Source organism: Gadus macrocephalus, chromosome 15 (genome assembly GCF_031168955.1).
Source record: "Gadus macrocephalus chromosome 15, ASM3116895v1".
Taxonomy (NCBI): Eukaryota; Metazoa; Chordata; class Actinopteri; order Gadiformes; family Gadidae; genus Gadus; species Gadus macrocephalus.
Window position 1 is genome coordinate 6,908,314 of NC_082396.1, and position 13,606 is coordinate 6,921,919.

General features: G+C 40.4%; 1 protein-coding gene across 1 annotated transcript; it reads right to left on the reverse strand.

Moving 5' to 3' along the window:
* Positions 1 to 4,019: 4,019 nt before the first annotated feature.
* On the reverse strand, positions 4,020 to 13,531 carry LOC132473043 (NLR family CARD domain-containing protein 3-like). Its single transcript, XM_060072969.1, has 7 exons — positions 13,401 to 13,531; positions 12,990 to 13,221; positions 10,996 to 12,793; positions 10,382 to 10,555; positions 5,859 to 6,014; positions 5,285 to 5,331; positions 4,020 to 4,749 (listed from the first exon to the last, which is right to left on the reverse strand). Exons 2-7 carry the CDS (start codon positions 13,213 to 13,215, stop codon positions 4,193 to 4,195), a joined length of 2,958 nt encoding a protein of 985 aa, XP_059928952.1. The 5' UTR covers positions 13,216 to 13,221; positions 13,401 to 13,531; the 3' UTR covers positions 4,020 to 4,192.
* Between the last annotated feature and the right edge of the window lie 75 nt (positions 13,532 to 13,606).

Below are 13,606 nucleotides of genomic sequence, written 5' to 3' on the forward strand. Positions count from 1 at the left end.
CCCATTGAAGCTCGGCACCATTCGGAGATGACCAACATTATTTTCACACACAGGTAATACTCATCTCAGAAGTGTAAATTACCGTCGTACCCACATTCTATATTCTACAGACCTTGAGGGCCCCCTAGGAACAGAGTAGCCTAAAAGTTCCCTAAACTTGCCCTAAACTAGGTTTAGTACCTCCAATGAATAAGATCAAATTGACTTTAAAAGCTGTATGCTTCTCAGCCATTAGACGAGGTGGCCTTGTTGTTTCTTCATGATGGTCGGCAGGGTTCAGAATCCTTTATGGATCAGGGGTCTCATTTAAAATCGTTGCGTACGCACAAAACAGGGCTGAAAGTGGCGTACGTGACTTTCCACGCCAAGGTTGTGATCTATAAAAACTAACTTGACGGGATAATGTGCGCAAACTACCTAAGCAAACGCTGACCCATGCGTACGCATGGTTTGGAGGACAAGGAGAATTGGCAACACAGACTCTGTGTGGTGGTCGGACCGAAGAAATGTAGAGGGAGAAGAACTTTTTTTCATCGCCCTTCATACATTTAATTTCAACCCGTATCATGCGTTAAATCTATGTAATCAGAATAATTTAAGTCAACTGCGTTATTTCTCAGTTATAACTCCAGAAACATCTCCTTAGAATCTAAATGAAAATTCTCTATATTTAATCCCGTCACAGTATGCATATCTGACGGCGCGACTGTATGGAATAATCTGTCCAACATGTGTCATTAACATGATATTTTTATGTGGTACTGTAAGCACATAATCGGTGTGTAAGTGTGTTGAAAACCAAGCCACTCATCACAATCGTTATATTATTGTCCGTTCCTCTTGATGCCTTTCATGACAAATCAGGCATTAAAAAGGGGGTTCTCGATCAGTCTTATTACCGTAACCCTATGAATACAGCCGTGAGCCCTGTGTGTAATGCTGCACCACGGCACTGCTGGCACTGCTGGAGGACCATGCAAATGGCAGGATTCGGAGGGAGAGGGTCTTCGGGGAGTATAAATTTACATATTTTTATGTACCAATAAATCGTTATGGTCCCTAAAGACCCTCTCCCTCCATTTGCATGGTCCACCAGCAGTGCCATATGGTGCAGCATTACCACGGCGCTCACCTCTGTATTTATAGGGTTACGGTAATAAGACTGACCGAGAACACCTCGGATAATCTGTTTGTAATCACCCACGTAAAATGTTCTTGAAAAAAAAAAAAAAAATTCCCTTTTTAAAGCCTGATTTGTCATGAAAAGCATCAAGAGTAACGGACAACGATTGTGATGAGGAGTGTGGCTTGGTTTTCCACACTTGGGATTTAATTGACATTTGATTATGTGTTAACAGTGTCACATAAAAATATTATGTTATTGACACATGTTGGACAGATGCTTTATTCCATGCAGTCGCGCCGTTAATGGACAGTATGGAGTGACGGGATTAAATATAGAGATTTTTTTTTTCTAATCTATGGAGATGTTTTTGGAGTTATAACTGACAAATAACGCAGTTGACTGAATTCATTCTGATTACATAGATTTAACGCATGATACGGGTTGAAATTAAGCTTATGAAGGGCGATGATAAAACACCATCTGTGTCGCCAATTCTCCTTTTCCTCCAAACCATGCGTACGAATGGGTCAGAGTTTGCGTAGGGCTGCGCACATTCTCCCTTCAAGTTCTGACCTCACTTTAATGGGTTTTCATTGGAAAAGCATTTTAAAAACAGAAAGTTAAAAAAGTACAGTTTATACAGATTTTGATCTCAGCTTCTTCAATTATTTCTGCTCACAATTAAGAGTAAGAAAGAAATAAAACAGGACATAAAAGATTAGAAATGTAATAAATAAATAAATAAACGATGATGTTAAATATTAGTATTATTATCATTATCAAAATAATGTAATAAAGGGTCCATAAGGGTGGCATGTTGTTGACTCTAATTCATATGTGCTCGTCTGTATCTTAAGGGTGGAGTCAGTTTCTCCCTGATGAAGATGTGTCTCATGGTGTCCATGCAGTTGGTCATTAGGGCGGTTCCAGCAGCAGCTATTTCCTGGTGAGGGCTTCTCCTAACTGGCCGCCAAACTCATTCACATAACACATATCTTCTCTCATTAGGAACGGTTTTGTTGGCATCAAGAGGTGCCAAAAACACGCCCTCTTGTGATGTCGCAGTCTCCGGGGAGGAGTTTCATATTGTTTATTCAGTATCCAGGGGGGTGTTGTCTTGGTTTTATTGTTATAAGATTTTTTATTTTAAGGAGACAAGCGTTAGTGCATGTCTCCTTCTTGGATTCATACTCACACATTGCTGTGTTCAGTCACAGAGACACCTGTAAATATACCCTCCATGAAGAGGATTTCTTATCTGACCAGTAAAGAAGCACAGAATACACATTTTATGTTTCTTTAATGTTATAGATTTGAATATTTTCATTGTTTCATTTATTTTCTACCCATCTTGATCAATGCATAGTTAACGATAGTTTAACAATCGATAGTTTCCATTTCAAAATTGTTCACATTGACCTTAGAATGCAGATGAACCAATGAAATTCCAGCCTCAACTATACTCGGACATCAGCTCGGACAACTCCATTGAAAACAACAGGGAGGAGGCATAATATAACAATTTAAAAGGTGGATTATGCTGTTTGTGTAAAAAAAATAAACATGTTCAAACAATGTGCTTGGGGTACATGTAACACGGGCAGTCGGTATCCCGATAGGCTGCAGAATGGGGTATATTTCACCCCTTTTCCCAAGCCACAACGGGACAAGAAAAAAGTGTGTAATGTTGTGTGACTGTGTGGCAGGCCAGAATACCAACTGAATTTATGCTTGTCACCTTCTGTATGCATTTTAAAGTGTTGAATACACCCCTTCATAGCGTACTGTAGTCCCTTTCGATTGCTTCTGGAAGAAATTAAATATTTTTTTGCCCAAAACTCCTCCAAAACCTGCTTTGATATACTGTCAGCTGACATTTTTCCATATCTTTTTGTTGTCTAGTCTGGTTTGTTTGTCCAAGTTCGTCATGGTAACGACTGGGGGCGTGACTTAGCGACAGGTGAATCAGAATTCATAATTTTGTAGATAAATTAGAAACACTACCATCTAGGGGCAATACTCGGTTATAGCACCAACTTCATTTGATTTCTGTTCAAAAAACTACAACCAGAAAGGAGCCGTGTCAAGTTCAATCGATGAGATTAATCACATTCCCTACAAACATTATTCATGAAAACGTTTGTTTTGTAGGTTGAAGAGTAAATTACTAATTTAAAAAACATATTTAATACATTATCTATACCTATCATGCCCTGTTTGTTCCAGTCAAGTTAAGGACTGTTTAAATCAACATCAACATAGTATATCGTGACATTTCTGTGTTTGTACAAGAATAATCACAAGTATTTGATACAGAAATACTGCAGAATTGATCAATAGAGCGATCAATAAAGATACAAATGTAATAATTACTGATTACTGAATTAATTGAGCATCACTGAAAACACCTTTTTAATGTAGCTTTTATCATCTAACGCTCCTCATCTGAACAATTCATATTTAAAACTACAGAGGAGGCTCAATACGTAGTGATTTTTATAACTATAGAGGAAGCCAAAGATATGATATTGAGGATAAGAAATTCCTATGGAGTTATAGATGTCATACAGAATATATGGATACTGTTTACTGTCTGTGTGTGTGTGTGTGTGTGTGTGTGTGTGTGTGTGTGTGTGTGTGTGTGTGTGTGTGTGTGTGTGTGTGTGTGTGTGTGTGTGTGTGTGTGTGTGTGTGACGGGGAAGCAGCAGCAGGAGCTGAGGGTCTGAGTTGAGTGAGATGTGATCTGTTCACTCTCCTCTCCATTTTGTTTCCACATTGCTTTGGGAACTTCAGTTTCCTCGCAGATCCGTCAGATGTGTGTGTGTGTGTTACTTTTTCTTTGTGTGAGTATGTGTGTGTTACTATGTCTTTGTGTGAGTGTGTCTGGTATACTTTGTGCTTGTGTGTGTGTGTGTGATTGTGTTACTTTGTCTTTGTGTGTGTGTGTGTGTGTGTGTGTGTGTGTGTGTGTGTGTGTGTGTGTGTGTGTGTGTGTGTGTGTGTGTGTGTGTGTGTGTGTGTGTGTGTGTGTGTGTGTGTGTGTGTGTGTGTGTGTGTGTGTGTGCCTAAAACTGACACAGAGACACTGAGGAACCAGATCTCAAAAGTCCAAACCCAGGGAGGAGGTCCTCCTGGGTGAAGGTGCACTGGAAGGTGTGGATGTGCGTCAGTGTGTCTGAGGACCCTCCTCCACCTGGGGACACTCTGTAGAAGGACAGAGTGCCAGCAGGCCGGTCAAGATACACTCCTACTCTGTTAGAGCCAGCGGAGGGGAGACGTTTGTCTTTACATGTATTATTGTGCCATGCAGAGTAACCATCATCATCACAATCAAGAAACCAGGACTTATTGTTCCCTCCAAGCCAGCTGTCAACACCCATTCCTCTCCTTGTGATTCCTCTGTATGTCACTCCTATAGAAACACCCCCTTTCCTCTCTACCTCCCAGTAACAGCGGCCGCCAGTCAGACCCTCTATACCCAACACCTGGTACTGGGATTCAAATCTCTCTGGGTAATGTTGATATGACTGCTTCTCTTCAACCCGCGTCACCTTTCTGTTGTCCTCAGTCAGAGAGAGTCGTCTGTGGGCTGTGTTTGGGTTCAGTGTGAGTTCACAGGCATCTGAGGGGAGAACAAGACATGATTTGGGGCTGAAACGATACATTTAAATTGATCACTAAATAAATAATAATTTCACAATAGTTAAATGAAGGTAATATCTACACGACTACTACCACTTCAAATAATAATACTCATATAAGTAAGGATAATATTCAATGAGAACCGCACAATTTATTCACAACATGTGTTTCAAGCGGTTATGTGTTCATGTTAAAACAAATATCTATATAGATAATTCTGCTAATGGGGTCGAATTGTTGGACTTAAAGAGAAACTTGCGAATTGGCCTCTCTGGTAAATAACTCTGGGAAAAGATAATTGAGTTTACAACGATTATCTTCTTTATTTCACCCCTTGAAAAACTTGAATGTCCCTCCTATTAGCTAATATGAACACAAGGCACAAGAGAGTCATACTATTACCTATACAAACAAACAACAAAAAAACCTTTCATACGTGGTTGTTATTATTGTTATTACTATTACTACTATTCTTAATATATGAAAAGCAGTAATCCTAACTCTGTGACACTTACACTTCTTTAGAGCTGGTTTCATCCTCCACTCTCCACCGTGCTCCACACTGGGGAGACAAAGAGAGAACAGCATGTTGTCTTTCAACAGGGAAACACTATTTACATGTTAACAAAGAGAGAGCAGCATGTTGTCTTTAAACAGGGAAACACTATTTACATGTTAACAAAGAGAGAGCAGCATGTTGTCTTTAAACAGGGAAACACTATTTACATGTTGACAAAGAGAGAGCAGCATGTTGTCTTTAAACAGGGAAACACTATTTACATGTTAACAAAGAGAGAGCAGCATGTTGTCTTTAAACAGGGAAACACTATTTACATGTTAACAAAGAGAGAGCAGCATGTTGTCTTTATACAGGGAAACACTATTTACATGTTAACAAAGAGAGAGCAGCATGTTGTCTTTAGACAGGGAAACATTATTCACATGTTAACAAAGAGAGAGCAGCATGTTGTCTTTAGACAGGGACACATTATTCACATGTTAACAAAGAGAGAGCAGCATGTTGGCAAACATGCTTTAAAAACTGAAATATTAACATTTTCCCTGAGTTGTGAGCTGTACTCTCCATACCTGAGAGTGTCCAGTCTCCAGTGTGGATCCTCCAGTCCAGCAGAGTCTCCTGGGTGATTGTAGCTCAGGTCCAGCTCTCTCAGATGGGAGGGGTTGGAGCTCAGAGCTGAGGCCAGGGAAGCACAGCCTTCCTGTGTGACCAGGCAGCCAGACAACCTACACGCGCACACACACACACACACACACACACACACACACACACACACACACACACACACACACACACACACACACACACACACACACACACACACACACCAACTTAAGATAAAGCAGTAAACCCAGGAAGTGTTTTGTCAACAGGGGAACAGCCCATTCAAACGTATTGGACATCAGCACCGTTCGCAAACAATTTCTAGTAGAAAAATGTAAATGTATGCTGTGTAATAAACACACCTAATACCCAGGGGGCAAACTATAGAGGAATAGCAGAGTCCAGACGATGTATACTTAAGTGTAATGAAACCAGGGAACGTACTGACGCATGGACCAGATAAGGTCCTCTGGTTAATAATGGAGGGATGCTGAGAGCGCAACACAAGTATGCATGAGTTGGAGCACAGATACAGTTTGAGGGGCAGCAGGGTTCCTATAGGTTTCTTCAAGTCAAATTCAAGTCTTTTTAAAGGCACCCAGTGCAACTTTCAAGGCAAAAATGAACATTCAATTTCTAGTATTTTTTACACGTAGTATATTTCAATAACTCCCTACCATTACATATCGACATTCAAGGAGCGAAGATGAGACGTCGTTGTGTGGTGAGAACTGATAGAAAATCGTAAACAAAAACAATGGGCACCATCTTCTTTATTTATTGCGATCTCACAAAAATAAACAGGATTCCAGTCGGCAATCCTCGGAACAAGACCGATGAGTCCCGAACGCTTCCGGAGATTCTAAAATGTGATCCGCCATCTTGTAGATAAAACCATGCGCTCCCAAATAGCGACGTCACGTGTTCGGAAAACTCAGAGGCTTGCCGACTGGAATCCTGGGTTATTTTTTGTAGGTTACAATAAATAAAGAAGATGGTGCCCATTGTTTTTGTTTACGATTTTCTATCAGTTCTCACCACACAACGACGTCTCATCTTCGCTCCTTGAATGTCGATATGGAATGGTAGGGAGTTATTGAAATATACTACGTGTAAAAAAGACTAGAAATTGAATGTTCATTTTTGCCTCGAAAGTTGCACTGGGTGCCTTTAAGACCTTTTTAAGACCACTTATATAAAAACGTAATACCTATTTCACAGCCTATTTCACAGACCTACCGACAAAGTTTGTTCAAAATGTGTTAATTTATTTCTCAAACAAATATGAAAATGTGGACTGTGTAAAGCATTATGGAAGAATGATGTAACATTGCATAAAATGGGTCAAAAATAAAAAGAAAGTCAAACTTTCTTGTCTTCTGCTAAGATTTTCTTTAGATTTTTCGCGCTTCTGCTTGGCTTGTTGTTTGCGGTCTGTGTGTGCGTGTTGTAGCAACTAGTGCTGTAGCAAAGTGACGTGTGGGACCCAGGGACATATATGGGACCCGGGGAAGCGTTGAATTCTCAATTATTGGTTCCAGTGTTTTGACTCTAGAGGCCACGTTTATACGTAGCAGGGTATTTATAGAAACTAATATTCCCCCCCCCTTCGTTTTCAAAAAAGTTGTTGTTTACATCAAAATGCATAAATACGCCGTCGAGCACCATTTAACTATGCCAAACCTATGGGCGGCAGTGTAGGGAGAAGGATAAAGCCATGCAAGCCAATCAGAATCCTCAGAATCAACAACAACGAATAACACAAGCGTCTTCCTGTAACAAACAATCTGTAAACATTGGGCGCTCATATCATAGAAATATATATTAACTAGATGCCCTACGACGGCGTCTAGAACGTCACCATAGGCTGCCATCTTACCACAGTAGAGCTTTCTGGTGGAATCTGTTGTAGCGGACGTAAATCATTGATCTGCACAAACGCTACTTATCTCGCTGAAATCTTGTTAACGTTGTTAACGTGTTTAGAATTCTGGATGCTTGAACATGTTTAAATTGCAGCTTTTCTCTTCGAAAAACGACTTAATCGTGCAGCTTAGTTGTGTATCACGGGTAGGCTACTATAGCTAGCTAGCTACCCAGTAATTTTACATCGATGGGAGAGGCAGAATAGCTATTTTCAATATAATTTAAGTTGAACACGATTAAACTGAAGTTGCACATGATTTCCAATCGGGTTTGTTAGTCTTACATTATGAATTCTACAGGAAATTGCTGACAAGTTAAGATGCTAGACTTTTGTGCAGCCTACGGATGCGTTAATCTGTGAACTCTCGAAACGAGAACCCGTGGGATCACCTTATACCTGTAGGATATTACAATATTATGACTTTTATTTTTAGGATAATCGTTAGTTACTTAGTGGATGTATATACAATACAGGTCCTGTTAAACAGGAACAGCGGGCTAGTATGACATAATAGTATTGCTAGATTGTTGTTGACACAAGGCATTTTAGAATATGTTTGTTAACACAATCACTGAATGGCATTTTTGGACACCTTTTTATTGTTTTTAGTGTGGTTAATCTTAAATACTGATTGAAAATGTTGACAATAATTAATATATCTGGGTACATTTCTCACTTTTTTAAGGTTTCCCAAAGCCAGAGCGATGAGGATAAAGTGGGAAATTGCTGCCTCTGACAGGACACTGCTCTGCAGTGACCACTTCAGGAGTGAGGACTTTGACAGGATGTGGGGGCATTTACACTTTTTACAGCATCATGCCTTCAGTGTGCATATTTTATGTAGTTCTCTGCAAACCTATGGTAGCATCATGCCTTCAGTGTGCATATTGTAAATAGTTCTCTGCAAACCTATGGTGGCATCATGCCTTCAGTGTGCATATTGTATATAGTTCTCTGAAAAACTATTGTGGCATTGAACAGCCACAAAGGTTGCACATATTATATTCATATTTTATCGTATTTGTCTAAATGCATACTTGACTGTAGATAGATTTGAGTGAAGTTACCAACACAATAGATTGCTGAGTTTTAGTTGCCCATATATTGATTTGACATAAATAACATGAATACCTTGTGCATGTGTATATTTATTGCACCTATCTGTTCTGTTTAATGATCATTTCATATGAAAACACATGGTTATAATTACATAAATACATCTCTGTACAGGGTGGGGATTTCAACATGCAGCCTTTCTTGATGTATATTTGTAAAGGGAAATGTTGTACCTATTTTAGAACATTATTCCATTTTTCTTAGAACGTAACAATTATTCATAAGTATGTACTGTCATACCTACATCTCTGACGTTTATAACAAACCAAACCGTTTGAAAATCGGTTGAAAATTTAGCAAGTTATGGTTATTTAAAAAGTAAATGTACCTCTACCAACACAATGTTATGGGGTGAGCAGCTTACTGTGGTAAGATGGTCGCCAGTGGTGACGTTCGACTCCATTGGCCAGCACCGCGGATGAGGCATCTAGTTAATATATATATCTATGGCTCATATGACGTTAAGCCTGGCGCATAATGTGACGCTTCAGAACCTAAAACCCTGTTTCTCCCTGTTTTCGTGTAAATGAGAGGCCAAACCGGGTGGAAATATCTGCGGTTTCCCTTCGTGTGAACAGGGCCTCTGCGTTGGGAGCGCTGGAAATAAAGTGGATTGCCCCGTTCAGTGAATGGACTTAACCGATTCTTCTTTTATATATAACCCAACAATAATTTGTACATTAGATTATTATTCATAGATTAGAAAACAAAAGGAGATCTTTAATAATTGGGAATAACATGGGAATGAATGAAACGCGCATGCGCATTTAAAAGACAGCGTTTACAGGAAGTGCGTCATTATTGTCATCTAGGACCCGTCCCCGAGTCGATCTGGCAGCCAAGTCAATCCGACACCCACGCCGCGCAACTCATTTAGGCTACGTTATTTAATCAAAATAATAGTGGTTGACGAAATGAAACTTTTGAGGAGAATGCGATACCGAGAAGTTATACTACTAACCCTATACTACAACATTCAAGACTTTTTCAAGTATTTTTAAGGTATTTTTTCCAAATTCATAAATTCAATGCTTTTAAGACTTTTTAAGACCCCGCGGGAACCCTGGGCAGGCTATCAGAGATTCAGATGATCTTAAAACTCATTATTTATCATTATTTATTAACAGCCGTCAGCTGTGCCTTCTTACAAATTACTAGTTCTACATTTATATGGTTTTCATGTACAATATTATAGATGCACCAATATTTACACAACAAATAGCAGATACAGATAGTGTAGTGGGTAATGTTTGGAAATCATGGAGTCCTCCACCATGGACATGGTTAAACATGGTCCACCATAATTCACACCCTACTGATACCATCATTAAGACATTGAATAATGGAATTATTATGTCAACAACAAAAAGTTTGTCACATTATTCCTATGAAATATTAATTTATATAAATTAAGCTGTTTGAGTGAAAACATTCAGTAAAACTGACCTCAGAGTTTCCAGTCTACAGTTTAGACTCCCCAGTCCAGCAGAGAGCAGCTTTACTCCTGAATCCTGCAGATCATTGTTACTCAGGTCCAGCTCTCTCAGACAAGAGGAGTCGGATCTGAGAACTGTGGCCAGAGCTTCACAGCATCTCTCCGATAGATGACAGCCACTCAGCCTTCAAACAAAATAACCAGACAGAAACTTGTTATTCTTCAGAACTGATATCAACCAACTTCATTTAAGCGACGTCAGTTAAGCTTTCATAAAACAATTCAAAAACATTTGCAGGATATTACTATGGCTCTTTATACTTATATGTTATTAGTGTGTATATTTGTTATGTGTGCAACTACAGATATGTTTTGTTTATTATTATTAGTTTATATTCTAGTATTATTTGTGTTGTAGCTATTGTATTACAGGTTATAAGTACGCCTACAAAGATGTTGTGTATATTAACATTTAGATTGTAGTATTATGTATCTTGTGTTTTGTGTTTTGTAATCCATGTTATTAGTTAACCTACAGAAATGTTTGGATGTTATTATCGTGTTTACATTCTAGTATTATGTAAATTTTGTTGTGGATAATAATACATGTTATTAGTGAACCTACAGCGATGTTTTGGAGGCTTTGACCACTGGCAGCAGCCTCAGAAGACCCTCCTCTGAAGCAGAGTATTTCTTCAGGTCAAACACGTCCAGCTCCTCGTCTGATGACAGTAAGATGAAGACCAGAGCTGACCAATGAGCAGGGGAGAGAGATTCTCTGGAGAGTCTTCCTGATGTCAGGTACTGTTGGATCTCCTCCACCAGAGAACGGTCGTTCAGCTCATTCAGACAGTGGAACAGATTGATGCTTCGCTCTGGAGAGAGATCTCCACTTATTTTCTTCTTGATGTATTTCACTGTTCCCTGATTGGTCCAGGAGTTACTTCCTGTCTGTCCAAGCAGACCACGTATGAGATTCTGATTGGTCTCCAGAGAGAAGCCCACGAGGAAGCGGAGGAACAAGTCCAGGTGTCCGTTCTCACTCTGTAAGGCCTTGTCCACAGCACTCTGGTAGAGGAGAGCAGACTTATTTCCAAAGAAATAAGACCACCAGGTTCGTGGTTCTTTTGAGAGCAGATTAACACCAGTCTCGATGAAGGTCAGGAAGACATAAAGGGCAGCCAGAAACTCCTGGATGCTCAGATGGATAAAGCAGAACACCTTGTCCTGGTATAGCACACACTCCTCTTTAAAGATCTGGGTGAACACTCCTGTGTACTCTGAGGCTGCTGTGATATCGATGCCACACTCTGCCAGGTCTGCCTCGTAGAAGATCAGGTTGCCTTTCTCCAGCTGGTTAAAAGACAGTTTTCCCAGAGAAACAATGATCTTCCTGCACCCTGAACTACAGTGTGAATCTGTATCAGCTCTCCCATCATATTTCTTGTCCCCCTGTATGGACTGAGACCTCAGGAAGTGGATGTACATATGAGTCACGTTCTTGGGCACCTCTTCTCCTGTCTGGGCTGTTTCGAAGAAGTCCTCCAGAACATTAGCAGTGATCCAACAAAATAGTGGGATGTGACACATGATGTAGAGGCTTCGTGATGTCTTGACGTGGCAGATGATTTTGCTGGCCAGCTTCTCTTCTCTGAATCTCCTCCTGAAATACTCCTCCTTCTGTGGGTCGGTGAACCCTCTCACCTCTGTCACCATGTCAACACACTCAGCAGGGATCTGATTGGCTGCCGCAGGGCGTGTGGTTATCCAGATTTGAGCGGAAGGAAGCAGATTGCCGTTGATGAGGTTTGTCAGAAGCACATCCACCGAGGTGGACTTTGTGACATCAGTCCAGATTGAGTTCATCTTGAAGTCTAGAGGAAGTCTACACTCATCCAGACCATCCAAGATGAAGACAACTTGGAACCGGTCGTATCTGGTGATTCTTGCTATTTTGGTTTCATTAAAGAAGTGATGAAGAAGTTCCACCAAGCTGAACTCTTTACCTTTCAGTAAATTCAGCTCTCTGAAACTGAGTGGAAATATGAAGTCTATGTCGTGGTTGGTTTTGCCTTCAGCCCAGTCCAGAGTGAACTTGTGTGATAGGAGGGTTTTACCAATGCCTGCCACTCCAGTTGTCATTATTGTCCTGATTGGTTGATCCTTTCCAGCTAAAGGTTTAAAGATGTCTTCACATTTAATGGGCGTTTCCTCCTTTGCTGGTTTCCTGGAAGCTGTTTCAATCATTCTGACCTCATGCTCCTTGTTGACCTCTCTAATGCCTCCCTCTGTGATGCAGAGCTCTGTGTAGATCTCATTCAGAGGTCTTGACTGTCCTGCTTTAGCGATTCCCTCAAACACACACTGGGTCTTCTCCTTCAGATAAGACTTGGTTCTAAGTTGGCAATCAGCAGAAACTATTTCTAAATTAAAAAAAAAACAGAAGAATCAAAGACTGAAAATTGTATTGCTCTTTTAACAAACAAGAGTATCTTACTACAATGTTACAAAATAAGAGCATTTTTTTCTTATCTGATTGAAGAAAATATTATTATCTTAATGCTATGTTTCAAAATAAGGTTATCCTTCTAATCTGTTTTCGAAATAAGAGTATCTTACTGCTCCACAGTGCGTCAGCCAGCTTCTCCTGCTTCAACTGCTTCATGCAGTGCAGTGTGATGTCCACCACTCCCTCTCTGGCGCGCATCCTATGCTGTTCTTCCTCACCATTCACCACCTCTTCCTCCTCCTCCCTCTGGCTTTTTGAGCATTGTGGGTGATCAGGGAAGAGAACCCTCCAGAGCTTCTCCACCTCCTTGTCTAGAAAAGCGTGTGCATTCTCCATGATCCTCTGGAACAGAACAAACATCAATGAGAACTTTACTCTGTACTAACTTAGGACATCAGAACTGTCTGTCCTGGATTCACATCCTGCTGGTCTGAAGAGGGAAGCCTGGAGACTGTTAGCTCCAGGAGAGATGTTGTTCACATGTCATTCATAACTGAACTCAGGGTTGTACATTTACACACCTTCAACTCTGTGAGCTGCTGCTGTACAGACAGACCACCGGTAACCTCCGACCACCCCTGTGTTCTGCAGAGGACAAACACAAACACACAAAGAGCATGACCATCACTATGAAGCCTGCTCAGACTATTGGATTAAAGTCTGAAGATACCACCAAGCTGGGTCCAGGGTAGTCTGCCCTCTCCTGCTGGACTCTTCGAGAACCTTT

What these genes read in the sequence shown, in the direction of transcription:
- LOC132473043 (XM_060072969.1), bottom strand. Translation starts at nt 13,215, where the DNA reads ATGGAGAATGCACACGCTTTTCTAGACAAGGAGGTGGAGAAGCTCTGG. An exon ending in GGCTGACGCACTGTGGAGCA is followed by an intron (nt 12,794 to 12,989) that starts GTAAGATACTCT and finishes TTTTTAATTTAG; the next exon opens with AAATAGTTTCTGCTGATTGC. An exon ending in GAAACCAGCTCTAAAGAAGT is followed by an intron (nt 4,750 to 5,284) that starts GTAAGTGTCACA and finishes TTCTCCCCTCAG; the next exon opens with ATGCCTGTGAACTCACACTG.